Source organism: Melopsittacus undulatus, chromosome 6 (assembly GCF_012275295.1).
Source record: "Melopsittacus undulatus isolate bMelUnd1 chromosome 6, bMelUnd1.mat.Z, whole genome shotgun sequence".
NCBI lineage: Eukaryota > Metazoa > Chordata > Aves > Psittaciformes > Psittaculidae > Melopsittacus > Melopsittacus undulatus.
Window position 1 is genome coordinate 41219387 of NC_047532.1, and position 16302 is coordinate 41235688.

General features: G+C 42.0%; 2 protein-coding genes across 2 annotated transcripts in view; one reads left to right on the plus strand and one right to left on the minus strand.

Annotated features, from left to right (window-relative positions):
• PHC3 (polyhomeotic homolog 3) overlaps window positions 1–10116 on the minus strand; it is a 33662-nt gene extending 23546 nt beyond the window's left edge. The window contains exons 1-6 of the mRNA XM_031047095.2: window positions 9969–10116; window positions 9074–9232; window positions 7601–7678; window positions 5585–5743; window positions 3299–3397; window positions 342–582 (exon numbers count right to left, since the gene is read on the minus strand). Of these exons, the coding sequence (XP_030902955.1) occupies window positions 342–582; window positions 3299–3397; window positions 5585–5743; window positions 7601–7678; window positions 9074–9232; window positions 9969–10094 (862 nt within the window). The 5' untranslated portion in view covers window positions 10095–10116. The remainder of the gene's footprint in view (window positions 1–341; window positions 583–3298; window positions 3398–5584; window positions 5744–7600; window positions 7679–9073; window positions 9233–9968) is intronic.
• A 4530-nt stretch (window positions 10117–14646) lies between these two features.
• Window positions 14647–16302, plus strand: part of PRKCI (protein kinase C iota) — a 28946-nt gene continuing 27290 nt past the window's right edge. Inside the window, exon 1 of the mRNA XM_005146881.4 lies at window positions 14647–15272. Coding sequence (XP_005146938.1) covers window positions 15157–15272 — 116 coding nt within the window. The 5' untranslated portion in view covers window positions 14647–15156. The remainder of the gene's footprint in view (window positions 15273–16302) is intronic.

Genomic DNA, 16302 nt, shown 5'->3' on the forward strand with positions numbered 1-16302 from the left:
GGCTTGAGGGGGTTTCAGCCAACATACTGCTTCCCAGAGACCAAGACATGTCCTGATAACATACAGACCAGTACAGTAAGAATTATGTTTGTGCTGTGATTCAACTGTGTATTGCAACTACACCATGCTGTGATTTAAAAACACTGTATTATCACCCTGCTAAATCAAAATTCTGCATCACATCCAATATCAACAAATTAGTAAATTTACTATGAAACATTAAACTATCTTTATGTGGAATACCTAAAAGAACCTGGTCAGGGACCATGGGACTCCAACACAGTCATAATATGCAAAAAAAACTTAAAAGTATATTTCTTACAGCTCCATCTTCATCCTACCTGGTGTTATTAAGTGATGTATGCTTGATGTCCGTGTGACTGGTGTACTCCGACACTCCGGAGTTGGGCTCTCGCCTTTTCTATTGCTTTCTGAAGGATCTGGTTGGCTGCCCTTGGAACTGGTTAAAGGTTTATTAGGGCACAGAGACAACGACTGAGTTTGACTGCTGCTCTTTGGTGGGCCATTCTGTGAACTTGACAATACGCCCAACTTCTGACTGCGCAGTGTCAAGTTCTGAACCTGGGGAACAAGCAAAATGTGAAAAAAAAAACAACCAAAAAAAACCAAAATCCAAACGAAAAAACACCACATATGAACACTTACGACAAACACCCAGCAAAAAATAGCAAAAAAAAACCCAACCCAAAACCACCATTATGTAATGCTCCTCATCCCATGTGATCACAATACATGAGAAGTTAAAAACCCGCATATCAAAGTATCTTTTAAGCCATAAAATTTAAAGAGTGGAGATCATAAATTACTTCAGTGATAAAGAAAATACAGAAATTATAATTTCTTTTTGAACTTTCAAAAGAAACAGATTGTTACATTAATTTGACTTAAAACTTGCATTTTTTCATCTTTTATTGTGCCTTCAAAGCGAAAGACAAAAGCATCTTAAGCAAATGCAGTACTACTTTTATACAGATGCTTCAGATGTGCAGTGGTCTAATTATGCTTCCAGAGACTAACATAAACCAGACCCTTAGGCAGTCAGTAGTCAATGGGACCAGAATCTGCTGTATGTTATCCATGTCCTAACAAACCTGAGCCCTTAATTTCTACAGTGATATTAATGTTTCATGTGTCATGATAAGAAGGTACAAAAGGATTGCCTTCTGAAGTGTAAATCAGTCAGTGGTTGTTTTCACCAATATCTGTTTTATCACAGCCAGATTCCATACATAATGATCTGAGCTTTCCAATCCCACATGTTGAGCAAGAATTTTATTTTCCAGTATAAAGACTATCCTTGTAACACTAATTTACATCATACTTGACATGAAAAAGAAGACTATTTATTATCACCATCCACTATTACATCATCCCTCTCTCATTCAACAGTCAGTATGTGTACAATGAACAGCTAGTTTACATTTTATTTCTCACTATTCAGTGTCTTAACACAGGATGCTTTTAAATCCTGATCTGAAGACAAAGGTGTTTCTTTATTGGCATTCATAAAGCATTTACTGCAATCCCATCTGTGAGTACAAATCAACCTCGGTACACCTTAACAGATAAGGTAGCCTGAGATGTCCAGGTCATACATGAGGGGACACATAAGAAAATAGTATGAAAGCAAAAGGGAGGAAAAGTAAGTAGGAGAGAAGTGTCAGTTCATCTAATAGGCCATGTTAGACATGCAATTGAGACCCTGATAATTACTGATGATCCTATGCATTTCTCTGGAATTTCTATATGGAAGATGATACTGTGAGACCACTACACTGCACCATGACAAACATCTTGGCTAAGTGTAACATAAACATCTATGTATATAGAATCATAGAATGGTTTGGTTTGGAAGGGACTTTAGAGATCATCCAGTTCCAACCCCCTGCCATGTGGGATTCCTTCCACTAGACCAAGTATCTATAACTGAATGCATTTTTTTTCTTATTTACTGGCACTGCCTACTTGCTCAGTTTTGCTTATACAGTGAACAAAGACATTCCTTTAAACCCAGCTGAAACACCAAGGACGTATTTATAACAAGGTAAGGAAAATGAAGTGTACCAGTGTTAAAGCTTTTCCATTGCTTTCCATTGCTCCCAAACTGGGATCTTTGCAATGTCATTGCTGCTATAGAAACTACCAGACAGCCAAGGTTAACATCTGGCAATAGAGCAGTACGGAACATTGCCAGAGGAGAGGAAAGGCTTATGTTTGCCAGAGTCACCACAGCAGACCATCTGATAAATGCTCTATAGCCTCCACTTTCCCCTGCAATAATGTCTCAGGAGACTGCACAGTTGGGCATGCTTGTGCAAAAACAGACCTCTAAAACCCTGAAGTACATACAAGACTGTAAAGTGATAAGCTTTATTGATGTCTCTACACTGAATGCAAAAGACAAAGATACAAATGCAAGAAAAGCTGCTAGCACATCCAATCACCTGTCCAAATTTTCAAACTTTATCTGCAAAATCCAGAGGAAGACAGGCAGCTGTGATAAAGGATTATGAGGACAACTCTATGATTGAAGAAGCAGTCTGTCTTTTCAATAAAAGCTCAACTGATGAACTTTAACATTGTGAGCTTGCTCAGCAACATCCTGCATAAATACACAGTTGGATTCCAGCAAGCTCTGCCCATCTCACCTTCCTACTGTAAAAGCAGAGGGAAGACAAGATTCAATGAATTAGAATTATCTCAGAAGTGACCCATCTTCCAGGTCTTTAAATCCATCAGAATCCTCCAAAGCGGTCAGCATAAAGTCAGAGAATATTCAATGGGTGTAATTTACTTGGATTTCTAAAAGGTTTCTAGCAAGGTCAGTTAATCAAAGGCTTTTAAAGAAACTGCTAAGATAAATAAGAAGCTCCTTCACGAAAGCATAAATCTGTTAGACGGACGTTCATCACCAGAAAACTGACTAATACATTCAGTAGCAATACGTACAATGTGTACTTTTTCTGAATTACAAAGAAAAACAGTGAGCAGTGAAAACGTGGTACAAATTCAGCTGATAACATGAAGTTATTCAAAGTAATAAAAATGAGAACTAATTACAAAGACCTAAAATATCGTACCCAGGTTCAAAATTTTACATATATACGTAATCACCTCTAAATATGTGATGACGGCAAAGAGCAGACACTGAAGTTATATATAACCAGTAACCATGAGTAGTTCTTACAAGCGAGTAAACTTAAGTGCAATGTTTCTCTACTTTTCGGTTTTGGCGCACTTTATTGGACATACTTTTAATAAACTTACACAAACTCACCTGAGTAGCTGCAGACTGACAAGAAGAGGAGGAAGACGATGAGACAACAGGAATGTCAGATTGGACAGCAGCCACAGTGGTCGCAGGAGTGAAAATAAGCTGTTAAGCAAGAAAAAAAATAAATCTGTAAGAGACTGAAACTCTGAAAATATGTGAAAGAAACAGTATTTGAAAGAGATACACATAACTTACATGTAGTGATATACAGCTTGCAAGATTTACATTTTACTTTTAGATTAACTTACAAAAAGAACAACTTACGGTTGTTTTAAGTGAATAAAAATAATAGTTTAACATATTTGTTCTACATCTTGAGAAAAATCTGTCATATACACATACACCCATCATCTTTAATACAAGCATGTTAGAGGGCTTTCCCTCCATTATTAAAATGAGTGAAACAATGGCAAGAAAAAGTCAATAAAACAGCCCAATATCTGCTATATTAAAGAAAGAGAACTTAGATCTTCCAATCTGTCAAAATGTTATTTAATAAATAGAGTTTTTATATGGATTTTAACTATGCTAGTTTAGTTTCATATTGAGAACAGGTATCGTAAAACCAACCTGAAATTACTAACTTCAGAATACCAGCACACCCAACTATCATTAATTTCTTTATAGGCAATACAGCAAAGACAAGTTTTATGGAAAGCTTTGAAGAGAGAACATTACTTAGTCTTCCACATTTTTAAAGAGATCTTAACTGCAAAGAGGCAGCTAAGAAAAAAAGCATGAAGGTTTTTGTCTGGAACTGAATGGATCTGGTGATGAAGCTGGTATCATCAGCTAGCTAGAGATACGAGTTGACCTTTTTATAAAAAAATCTTGGTGATAAAAAAATACTTCATGTTAGCCAGAAACACTGAAAGACAACTATGATGTTTGAACTATCAAGGCTGGCAATAGCATTCTAAACAGAAACTAATAGGGCAAGCTTTGCTCTTGAAATTGGGCTATAAATACACATGGGATTTGACATTGAGAGTCTGGATGAAAATTTAGCGTAAAAGAATAGGAAAACTGTATCAATAATCCATGTCACTGAGAGTGACTGCTACTACAAAACCCAGCAATGGCATCCTCATATTGCTTCAGCTACTAAGTTGTTAACACATATTGAAAGCCAGGGACATGAAATGAATATGTAGCTCCTGTTCTGTTAAAAAGTACTAAGTGCATTCAGCATCTAGCTTTGCTTTCAATCCACAGACTCAAGAAATCCTTTCCTTGGCAAACGGAAAGGATTAGATCTTTAAATCCCTACCTTCAAGTTATACTACTTTTCCAATAAACATGTAGGAAAAGAATAGAGAAAGAATAAAACCCTCATCTTGGCATAACAGCATTGCTGCACATCTTTAAGAAAAATTTCAGAAAAAGAACAAAGGATTTATTTTCCCAAACATGCTTTTTCAGTGCAATTCCTGCAGGAACTCATGCCTGAATCTAATTTTATATATCACTGCAGTCACAGATCTCTGGATCTGAATCTCAGCATAGTGTAACAATGATTCTTCCTATGTTATGTAGTTGAACCAGCGCTCTGGTCATCAACTCACACAAGCCATAATACAGCCTTTGGTCTTTACAAAGTACTTATTGGTACCTGAGCATTCATGTACAACTTCAGCAATTTCTATGAGTTCCCACACAGATTGTAGGGTTCAACTCATATGAAACTAGAGCGAGTATTGAATTAAAAAAAAACCAAACAACAATACAAAACCAAAAACAAATCAACCCCCCCAAAAATGTTTCATGTCAGTCTGAAGAGAATGAAAGCTATGCATCTAACCTGAATTTTGAGGACAGTAATACAAAGAACAATCTTAGTTAAATATAAGAATATTTTAATCGAGAGTCAGAATTCTGAATGTTACCAGTGTCTCGGAAAGCAATTTACCTTGAACATAGAAAGGCTCCAGTATGCCCTTCTACACAGCCAGAAAAAAAACAGGTGTTCTTTCTGCTCTTCCCCACATATGACCAATTTAATAATTGTGGTACAGCCAGGCTTAAAACACATGAGCAAATTTCACCAGAGAACTAAGCTACAGCAATCCTTTTACTTCTGGTGTCTACAGTGTTTCAGGAGATATGTGTTCACAGATTGGTAACTAAGTTCTCAATGCTACCTGAAACTAAAGAAAAGTATTTATAAATAATTTCTAGAAACAAAATAAACCTGAAAATGTTAAGGGGGTGGTGTGTACATGGAGACCTCAGGGAGGGACCAAAGCCAAGCTTTGTCACAGCTTGGCTGTAATTGTAATCAAAACTTACCATTTGAGCTCGTAGATACATTTGAGCCTGGCTTGCACTCAGGGTTGGAGAGGTGCTCCCCAGCAACATAGTCTGTTGGGTAATACTGCTGCTGGTGGTGTTGGAGGTCTGTGAACGGCTTATTATCTGTGCAGGTGTAGGAGAGGTGGAGAGGTTAATCTATGGAAACAAAAATATTGCTTCTGTCATGGAAATTCATTCACACTAGGATCTAAAGCCAGAAAGCCTTTGACAAAAACGGCAGGGGCAGCCGAAATCTCTGAACTGTAGAGGTACGAACAAAACCCATACTGAGCCAATCGCTGCAAACACTGGATTCTGTCAAGGTTGTACATTTTAAATCTTGAACTGCAAGCAAATGTTTTCCAGTAAATAATCATAGAATCATAGAATAGTTAGGATTGGAAAGGACCTCAAGATCATCTAGTTCCAACCCCCCTGCCATGGGCAGGGACACCTCACACTAAACCATATCACCCAAGGCTTCATCAAACCTGGTCTTGAACACTGCCAGGGATGGAGCACTCACTACCTCCCTGGGCAACCCATTCCAGTACCTCACCAACCCTCACAGTAAAGAATTTCTTCCTTATATCCAGTCTAAACCTCTGCTGTTTAAGTTTCAACCTGTTACCCCTTTTCCTATCACTACATAAGCAGTTGAGTATAAACAATGATATTTTGAAGCCTGAAAATTATACCTCATTGAAGTACATGTTTGCAGAGTATGTAGCATGAGCTTGCAAAATTTCTTAAAAAATACTTGAATTTTAATATTTAAGCATCTTTAAATGTTAATATTAATTGACTGGACTGGTACCTTCTATTATGCTTGTTATGCAGCCTGATCAGGATACTTCTTTGTGTCACCATACACAGACTTTGATTCTTCATTCTACATATGCACATTTAAATATGACTGGAGACTAAAACTTTCTACAATTTTATATTAAATGTTTCTCAGCAATTGCTCTTTATAGCACTTAAACAAAAGCTATTGTGATTTTGATTTGGTGGGCTCTTTTTCCACTTTTTCCCCTAACCGGTCTAACAGAGTTAAGTGCCCAGCTCTTTTTCATCACTTACTCAAAAGATTTCCTCAAAAAATCCCAGCCCAATTATTTTGTTAGTTTAGCATCAGACATCTTTAAAGATTTTCCCTCTTAAATTTAATGAATGAATGATTTTACTTCTAACAGCAGTAAGCCAAAGCAATGCTATGAGAGCTTAAAAAATTATACAGTTAAGTCACTGAAGCTATGCACTGAAGTCATGAACAGCTTGAGGGAATGATTAATAAGCAGGATGTCTGTAGGACTCACAAAATCCTACTCAAGACAACTGTAAAACTGCACATAAACTGCAAATTACATGTCTGAAGATGCCACTTAAAGAAATACAGCATGAACTGAACACAGAGCTGCTAGTAACTGAAACCTGAGCACATGTCTAGAATATGGATAAAATAATTGAAAGTGCATAGAAGATGCATGATAATAAGATGATAATCAATAAAAGAATGAATGCTATAAATATTTAATCAGTTTATTACACATTTGTGAGTATTGACTTATAATCTTGAGATTTGGTGCTCTTTAATTGCTGACACACACTTAATGATTTTAATGTACAGTAGTGCCCTGAATATAGAAACTAATGTGAAAATACAGTAAGAAATCATGTGAGAAATGAAAGCTCAGTGAGTGACTGACTCCTGCAGTGGCCTAACAGTCACTGGTGCATATGGAGAAGGTAGCTGCCCCTCGGAGTACCAAGACAGGTCTGGAACCGGGGAAGCCTCCAATAGTGGCCAACGATGATGGCTGACCACATGTCAGGATGACTGGTGAATGCTGGAAGCACAGCCATCACCTACTACAGAGTTATCTTACTTCTATTTACTGTTTCTGTAATACTAGTTTCAACCATACCAACTTAAAATCTTTTCTCTTTTTCTAAGTAGGTAATAACCAAGAGGGTTTGGGAACGGATGGAGGGCTTTGTTCAGTTACGTACCGAGGTCTGCGACATGCTTGACTGCTGAGTGACATTCCCAGTGGGGGAAGTACACTGCCTCCCACCTGACAGGCTTGCCTAAATAGCAAGAATAGGTGTCAAATACTGAAATCAAAAGTGTTTAAGTGATGTTCATATAATTGCATAAACCATCAGAAACATCCCTCTCTACCATTACCTTTTCTCTGAGTTAACAGTAAAAATTCTTTACTCAGCAGAATTAGTTTACAGCAAAGTTCACTCTGCACTACGAAATGCTATCTGCAAGGTGGCAAATGCATTGAATTCCTATCCAATTTCAGGCACTCAGAATCTTGCAGATCAAGACTTGAACAAAAACCATCAGAGGTAAAGTCTATCAACCAGTTAATGATGGAGCTAACTGATCAGCTCACTACCTATGGTGCTCGGAACTTAAAATGTGACCATTAAAAGCTGTCATTAATTTTTTATTATTGAGTGATCTAAAAAAAATCAAAAATTATAAATGCTGTAAAGAATATCCTTATATTCTAGAACGATAACTTATGTATGCATACCTATTGTCTGTAACAGTACACTATTCCAGCCCTTCAGATGAACACCCGGGCAGTGATCTAGATTATGTATTAACAGACTGCATACCAAAATTTCTTAGCCTTCCCCATCCTGATCTGCTTTGCTCTGTCTTTGCAACTGTATAGGCCACATACAAATCCACCACAAAAAAAAAAAAATACCACGATTTAATGGTAAAGTTATAGAAGAAAAAGCCAGGAGCACAGACGAGTCAGTGCCAGTTCTAGCAACAAACTGCTTTATCCCTGAAGTCTTAAACTTTGTTTTGGCATTTCCATTGTAAAATCATTAACAACCACCTATTTCTGCAAAACAGTATTTTTAATCCAAGGTCAAATGAGATCAAAGGAAACTTTTCCACTGCTTGAATTTTTGAAAATGGGTCTCTCCTCCAGTGTTCACTAATGTTAAAAGCTGTGCTTCAGAAATGAAATGCCATTTTCTTCCTATGTTTCCACATGCAGAGTTAAAATGAAATATTGCCATAGTTATAACACAGCCAGACGTGTGGCAAAACATACTAAGATACCAGATGTTCATTATTTTTATTTGCTTTCACTAAGATACATTGCTATTCATTGCTTTCCCCATCAACTTTTAGAGGAAATAATGGGATGAAGATTGAAGTGGCCTATTTTTAATATTTACTACTGTCTGATGATTTACATGATGCATCATAATGTATGCAATGAAGCATGGAATGGTAGCCTACTGGAGCATGTATAACACTAGACAAAATCTTCCAAAGAGTTTGGAGGAAGATACAATTTAAAATAACAAAGTTGTTAAAATAGACTTATTGTGAGGCATTAAGCTCAGGCACTTAAGCTGTTATTATGTTTGACAATGCTCTAAAATTACAGTCCTGCTCTCGAAAGTAGTACACCATTCTTTTCCAGCAATCTTCACTCTCACCTGTGGTACAGTTGCCAGACTCTGGAACTGGGTACTGCTTAAATGCTGCTGCTGCAAAGCAGCAGTCTGCAGCATTAGATGCTGCTGTTGGGCTGCGTACATCTGCTGGAGGTACTGAGCAGCTGAGCTAGGAGGACGATGTAAGGCCTGCTGAATAACCTGTGGTGAATTAGTAGGTTAATTAATTACAATTACAAAGTATACACCACATTGAGATGATGTGGAAGTTTAACAAGGAAATAAAACCAAATAAATCTTTTTCATACCAATCATGTAATACTGAACTTGCTCCATCACTGTGCTCACCCAAGTCACAGAATACAGTCAACATAAATATATTCACATTTTCAAGAAAAGCCTGACAATCAGTTGGTAATACAGCATCATTCAATGACACAAAAACCCAAGCCTCTTAGGTTCCTGCCAACAAATCCTACATAACATTTTGCTTTTTGAAAGATCAGGATAGCGTGTGAGAATCATCAAACGCAACAGAACAGACCATAGAGAATTTGAAAAGACCCAATTAAAAGAACAGCAGGATGGGGCTGGATCCAAAGCAGCTGTAACACAGAGCTACCTCTATATCCCTGTAGTCAATGTTGGCCAAACTGCCAGCTTTATTTTGTGTAACTTTGTATAGGTTTATGTTAATAAACTATACCTTAGGGAATGGAAAAAAAACCCAGCTCAGCATTTCTCCTCTCCCTTGTTTGGGAGGCAGGCCTGTACCCTGCACTACTCTTAAGTACCCTTTGGTAGGAAACACCTTCTGAAAATAAGTCACATACTGAGAAAGATGACAGTAATTAGCAATGGAAAGTTAATCTTGTGTAAAGTATCATGCAATGACTGTATTTGAGAGCCCTATACAGGACAGGAAAGAGCTCAGTACCTGGACAGCATGCCTGTCAGAGCCACTGTAGACAGATATCTGTGGTAGCTGTGTCCGGGAAGTGGAGGTGGTAGTGATAGTAGTTGTAGATGCAGAACATGTTGTGGTGTTTGATTCATTCTCCATAGCTGTGCAGTGTTCGTCCAGCCTGGCAGAATCGAAATAAAAGCGGTTCACAAACAGAAGCCAGCACAGCACACACAAATGAAAAAAAAAAAAAAGAAAAAATCTTCTAAGACCCATCAAAAGTAGCAAGAGGTGACCAATTTAGGAATACATGCAAGATTATTCTATGATTTCTAGCAAGCTATATAGAAATACTGCAACATCCCTTCTCCCCACAGCACTGAGACTGCTGGCCAATCATTCTGTACATGGGAAAAACCATGTTCTTGGCAAAAAATCACTCGTGACATGGAAAAAGGTGGAAAAGATGCAAGCAAAAATGCTTTTACTTTTTACAGCAACATCTCACAGAATACAGCAGGCACCAAAGAAACAACTACCTACTCAAGCACCTTTGGTGATTCCTCCCCAGCACTATACTTCCCTCTGCTGCAGAGTGAAATCTCTCTGCCAAAATATCATCTTTAAAACTGAAAAGATTCACGTATCTTAATATATTGAGGAACATTTAAGTTTCTTTTTCAGTATTAGTATTATGATTAACAATTAATAGTATAGCTGCTGTTTATTGATTTTAAAAGGATGTTAAAAAACTGAGGGAAGAAAATATGTTTCCTTCTTACAACAAATAAGGGCTCAGAAAAATACTCAGAAAGAGCTGCAACGTACTAGTAAAAATGCAGCATTACCAATTGTTTAACATTGGATGCTGCATCAAACAGGAACATAACTACCAGTTTCAACTCACACAACTGAAAGTAGAATACAATGTTGCCAGGCTCCTAGCTTCACCTCTCAAAACACAACTGCTTTGCAAGTAGAGAAATAACTGCACATAATGCTGTAGCTCCTGAGTACTTGGAATAACTAAACTTTAATAGATAGATGTTATCTAAGGACCTCACACCTACCATTGTATTGTATACTTCTATGTTTTGCTGTCAAAGAACATTCATGGCAATAAAGCATGCTTTAAAAGCAGATATTCCCTACTATTAACACTGAAGGAAAAAAATATGCGTTTGCTGTTAAAAATTCAGACCTGTTGTGTGTTATCAATGCCATTTGTCTACCTACATTGGAGCACAAGTTAACACTCAGGGGTTAAACACTTCAACTGCAATAAAGCCAGCATCCCTTCTAAAACCACTTTTCATTAATTTCACATAACGTTAATGAAAAGTACCTTGAAAAAAAGTCCCATCCCCCTCCGTAGAACACTAAAAGCAAACAAAAATACTTGGACCTACAACTTGTCTAGCTAGTTTTAGCAGAGAGTTATGCAACCAGTTAAATCAGCCTAAGAAAACAACATTGGATGTTTTATTTCCTTCATTCTCAGCCATGTTTTAGATGTATTATTAGTGAGATGTGCAGTGTATACCAGCCTACTAAGCTATTCCATCAGTTCAGTCCATGAGAGCTGTTAATCCTTTAGGCTGGAAGTGCCTAATTTTCAAAAACAGTTGTCCAAGTTGCTCCTAAAATGGATGTACAGTGGAGAACAGGAATCTGCTCCTAAATTTCGGTTCAGCATGGCCTGGCGCTGAGTTGCATCTCGAATCCTCCTCTAACCCCGGACTTAAGTAAGAGACGCTTACTTGCAGCCCTTAGTCCTACCGCAACACAAACACAGCACAGCACTGCACCACCACGCACAAATAGCGTGCCCTCTTCTGGCTGAAGGAACAGCAAAGTGTTCCAACAGATGAGACCTGGTAGAAGCCTCTTCTTTCTTTCAGAGAGAAGTGGAATGTTTAAGAGAGAAAGGGAAATACATTAAAAGTGGTTATCTTTAGCAAGGCAACCAAGAATCCAGTGCAGTTTAGCAGATGACTATTATATGACAGAACGAGCAAAAACCATTACAGACTTTAAAATCATACTGCCTTTACGGTGTCTCTTTCACAGACTTTACAACACTACATGCAGAGACCAGTTATAAAAAAAACTTCGTAAATAATCATATGACACTGCTCATCAAGTACTCAACTACCAAACAGGCAAAACTCCTACCTTACAGTAAAATTAACTTTCTTAAACATATGACGAATTCCTCACAGTCATGTTGCCTATGAGCAACTTCAACTCAAAAGAACCTCTGTAATGCAAAGCAAATTTTAGAAAACAGACTAAACTGCCACTATTGATTTTAAGCAAGCCCAAAATACAAAGTGTAACAGAAAACTATACTGAAAGTAAGCATTTGTTCAAGCCGTAACAGTATGAGACATCACATAATTTCAAGTTACACTGCATAATGTAAACACTGAGAATTTTTGTCAGTCTATATGTTTTTTTGTCAAAGTAATTGCCTGAAGCAAAAAAAAAAAAAGAAACAAACAAATCCAAACCTACTATGCCAATAATGTTAAACTACCTCACAGTGGATACAAATGTCACCACTCATATTTTAAGAATTTGAGTTTTGGTAAACATCACGGCAATAACAAACACTACTGACATATTGCAGCTGTTAACTGGTACTTGAAAATAGCTTTGTTTTTAACATATAAAGCTTATTCTTACTTTTTCCATTCATGACCTCTCCTTACAACTCTCAGGGGTACACACCACAGAAAATACAACTAAAATGTCCTCTAAGCTCAACCCCTGCATATGCTTGAAAGCAAAATAAATCCTCTTTCCCTTAACTCTAGCTCGAGTAGATAAGGCCAACCTTGTCCAAACCTTGGGGTCGCTAAAAAACAAGAAAACCAGGAAATTTACAACTATGTTCTGTGGAAATACAACCCACGCTGGGCGGTGCAACCTGCCCGCGAACCGGCACGGCGCAACCCCGCGGGGGGGCTGCTCGGGCCCGACAGGCTGGGCCACAGAGGGAGTCTCGGGGCTACTCCTTGGGCAGCGGCAGGGCCTCGGGCCGCAGAGCCGGGCCCGCTGGGCTGACCCATCCCCTAAGCCCCTCGTACTGGGGGCCGCGGCCTCTCCCGACCCGGCTGCCACACTCCAGCCCAGCATCACCGCCCCCAGCAGCCCCACAGGCGGTAACTGCCGCCGGGCAGCGGGAAAAAGGTGGGCGGGAGGGGCGGCGCCCGCTCCCCGCGCGGGGCCGGCCCGCGGCTGGGCGCTGTCAGGACGGGTCTCCGCCTACGCGCCCCGCCGCGGCCTGGCCGGGGCCTGCCGCTGCCGCTCCCCCTCCTCCGCGCGTCCCGCCGGGAGACTCGCCTCGGACAAGGCGCTCACTCTGCTTCCGCCATCTTCTCGCCTCCCTCAGGGGAGGTGCCGCGCAGGCGCACTGGGTGCCGCCGGCGCCGTGCACGTGACGGCCTCCGCCGCCATGTTGTTGCTGAAGTGCGGTGTCGTTCGTGAGGTGCTGCGGGCGGGGTCTGGGCGGACAGCAGCCCGAGCGGGGATTCGCGGCCGGGCAGCGGCGAGGAAGCTCACCACAGTGAGGTGTGCGGATTGGAAAGTGTAGATCTTGTATAAAGCTGAACTCTGAGGTGTTATATACAGATGTGATGCTGACTGGAGCATGGCAGGGAGTAGTGGAAAAAACTGTAAATTAGTTTTTGCTGTAACAGAAGAAAACGTGGGTTCCCTATGTATTAGGATTACCTAATTACCTAGCTATATCTGTCCATGCAGGAGACATTGGGTAGTATGTGTTATTGAAGAGGCTGCTGGTATATTAGTAGGCCAGGCTGGAAGGAAACACTACTTAAAATGATTAAGTGGCTGGTAAATTTTAATAGAGCACCTTTTGTTTACCACACCTCTTCACACACAGACACACACACACCCCAGTTAAAAAGCATCCTTCATATTATCTTAAAACCTTGGCCATTTGATATAGGTAATTAAAGCTTCACAGAACTGAATGTACTATCTTGCAGACAGGCCATGTTAAATGGATTCTTTAGAATTCTTACAGGTTAAGTATTTCTGTCGACAGAGGTAGTGAGAAACACATTGCCACAGCTGCTGAGGGGCCTGCTTCCATCAGCTCTGTGTTGGCCACTTCTGCTGTGGCTTTGTGCTAAAATCCTGAATTTTTAACCTGTCAGACCGGGTGGGTAGTGACAAAACTGATACAGGAATCACGGTACAAAAGGCACAGTTAATGTGTCCAAGTCTGGTTTTCTTGGTGCTCAGGCAGTAGTGATGGGTTTGGTTTTATGCCACTTCTCAAGTGGAGAGCCTGGTCGGCGGCTGTGCTTCCACTGCCCACAGAATAGCCGCTTTCCATAGAGTGCCGCTGTGGGCGTTGCTGAATCTTCAGGCCTCAGAGCAGGATCAGTCCTCTCGGTACCGAGGGAAAGTGACGAATTTTCCACTCTCGCTCCTTCCCCAAACGTAGCTCCGGCTGTGTGAATTCCTGCGGAAGGAGCTGCTGCCACAAGAAGCCCGCCCCTGTACCTCAGAAGAGCTGCTTGTTAACAGCCTGCTACCGACCGCACTGCCGACGCCACGCCCTACCGCCCTCCCGCCGCGCCGGCGCCAACGCCGGACAGCCGCCCACCAGCCCCAGCATGCCTCGCGGCGGGCTGTACCAAGTGCCTATGTTGAGGAGGAGCCGTACGTGCCCTTGTTCCGGGCTAGGGGAAAGGTGAAGAGGGGCCTCCGAGTGGCTTTTGGCTAGCTTGGCCGGGAGCGACCCGGTCAGGCAGCCTCGCTACTGCAATACCTGCGATCTGTGCGCCGCCGCCTCCCCTTGTCCTCTTTGGCGTGGGGCGTTCCGCTCCACAGGTGTGCGCAGAGTCCCGCGGGGAAGAGCCCACGTAGCACGCGTATGCGGGGGGAGTACACAGGAGGCGTAGCGCCCGCCTTCCCGGACAGCGGAGCTGCTGACCGGCAGCCGGCTGTGTGGCTCCTCCCTCCTGCTGGGGAAAGACCTGTACCCCCTCTTGCACCGTCCCGCACGGCTCCGCTCTCACCCCTTGCCCTTTCTCTGGTGCTCCCCACCCTGTGGTCCCACCCGCCCGGCCTGGCGCTGTGAGGAGGCGGCGGGGAGCGGCGGTGGTCGCGCAGCCGCCTACCGCTCCCCTAGCCCTTTTCTCGGCTGCCGCCCCGGAGGTGCTGCCCGCCGCGGGGTGGGGGGATGCCGACGCAGCGGGACAGCAGTGGCAACAGCACCATGTCGGCTCCTGGCGGCGGAGGGGGCGGCCTCGGCGGGGACAGCGCCCACCAGGTCCGGGTGAAAGCCTACTACAAGGGGTGAGTGAGGGCGCGGAGCTCCGAAGGCGGTGGGAACAGGAGGTGGGGCCCGGGCAGCCAGAGAGGTGGCGGCCGGCTGGGGCGGAGCGGTGTGGCGCCGGCGCTGCCCTGCCCGGTACCTCGGGAGTGGCGGATGCCTGGCCGTGGGTCTGAAGGCGATCCTTCCGTCGGACGGGTGGAGCGGGCTCCCCTCTAGTGCGGGATCTGGTGGGTCGAGAACGTCTCCTCCCCGGCGGGGGCTGAAGCCAGGCGCGGCTATGAGCGGGTTTCTGTCATTGGTGGCTCCTCGAATGAGAGTTTTTCGGTGCACTTACTGTAATTTTAACATTTCGAGTCCTGGACATGCCCTTACTTGTAGGGGAAAAAAGGAAGAGGGGAGCGGAAAAAAACACCCTCTGAGACTAAAGAACTTGTTAAAATGACTTCCAGTGCTGCTCTAAACTTAGGTGATCTGGAGGATTTGTTTGGGGGAGTCTCTCCTGGGGTTCTGGGTGTCAGCGGGGGGGGAGGGGGGCTGAGCGCAGGCACAGCCCCCCCCCCCCCCCCCCCCTCTCGTGGTAGCCTTGCCGGGTAGTGAGGATGGCTATACCAGAGGGGCCTCCGCTGCCCTGCTCGTCCCGCTTTCACACACCCCAGGGTTCTGGTTGTTTACCTCTTGTCAGTAATGACTACATATTCGTTCATAACATCTCACTGCAGAACACATGCCAAAATTCATACTTGAGAAAATATGTTGAGAGTCTAGCTTTGGTCCTGGTCCCTGTGTTTTAATTGATACTCAGGTCTAGAGGACTAGGGTGTTTGGATGAAAACCTATTTCATCAGTTTTTAGGCTGTTTCCCAGGGATTGAGTGACTTCTGAGGGAGTCTGTGAATGGTAATTTAAGATGAATCTACTCTTAGTTATGCTTCCAGTGTAAAAATAAAAAAAAAAACAAAAACAAAAAAAAACCCAAAAAAACAACCCAACACCAAACAAAAAAACATCCAAAACCAAACCAAATAAATAAACCCAAGCCAAACAAAACCC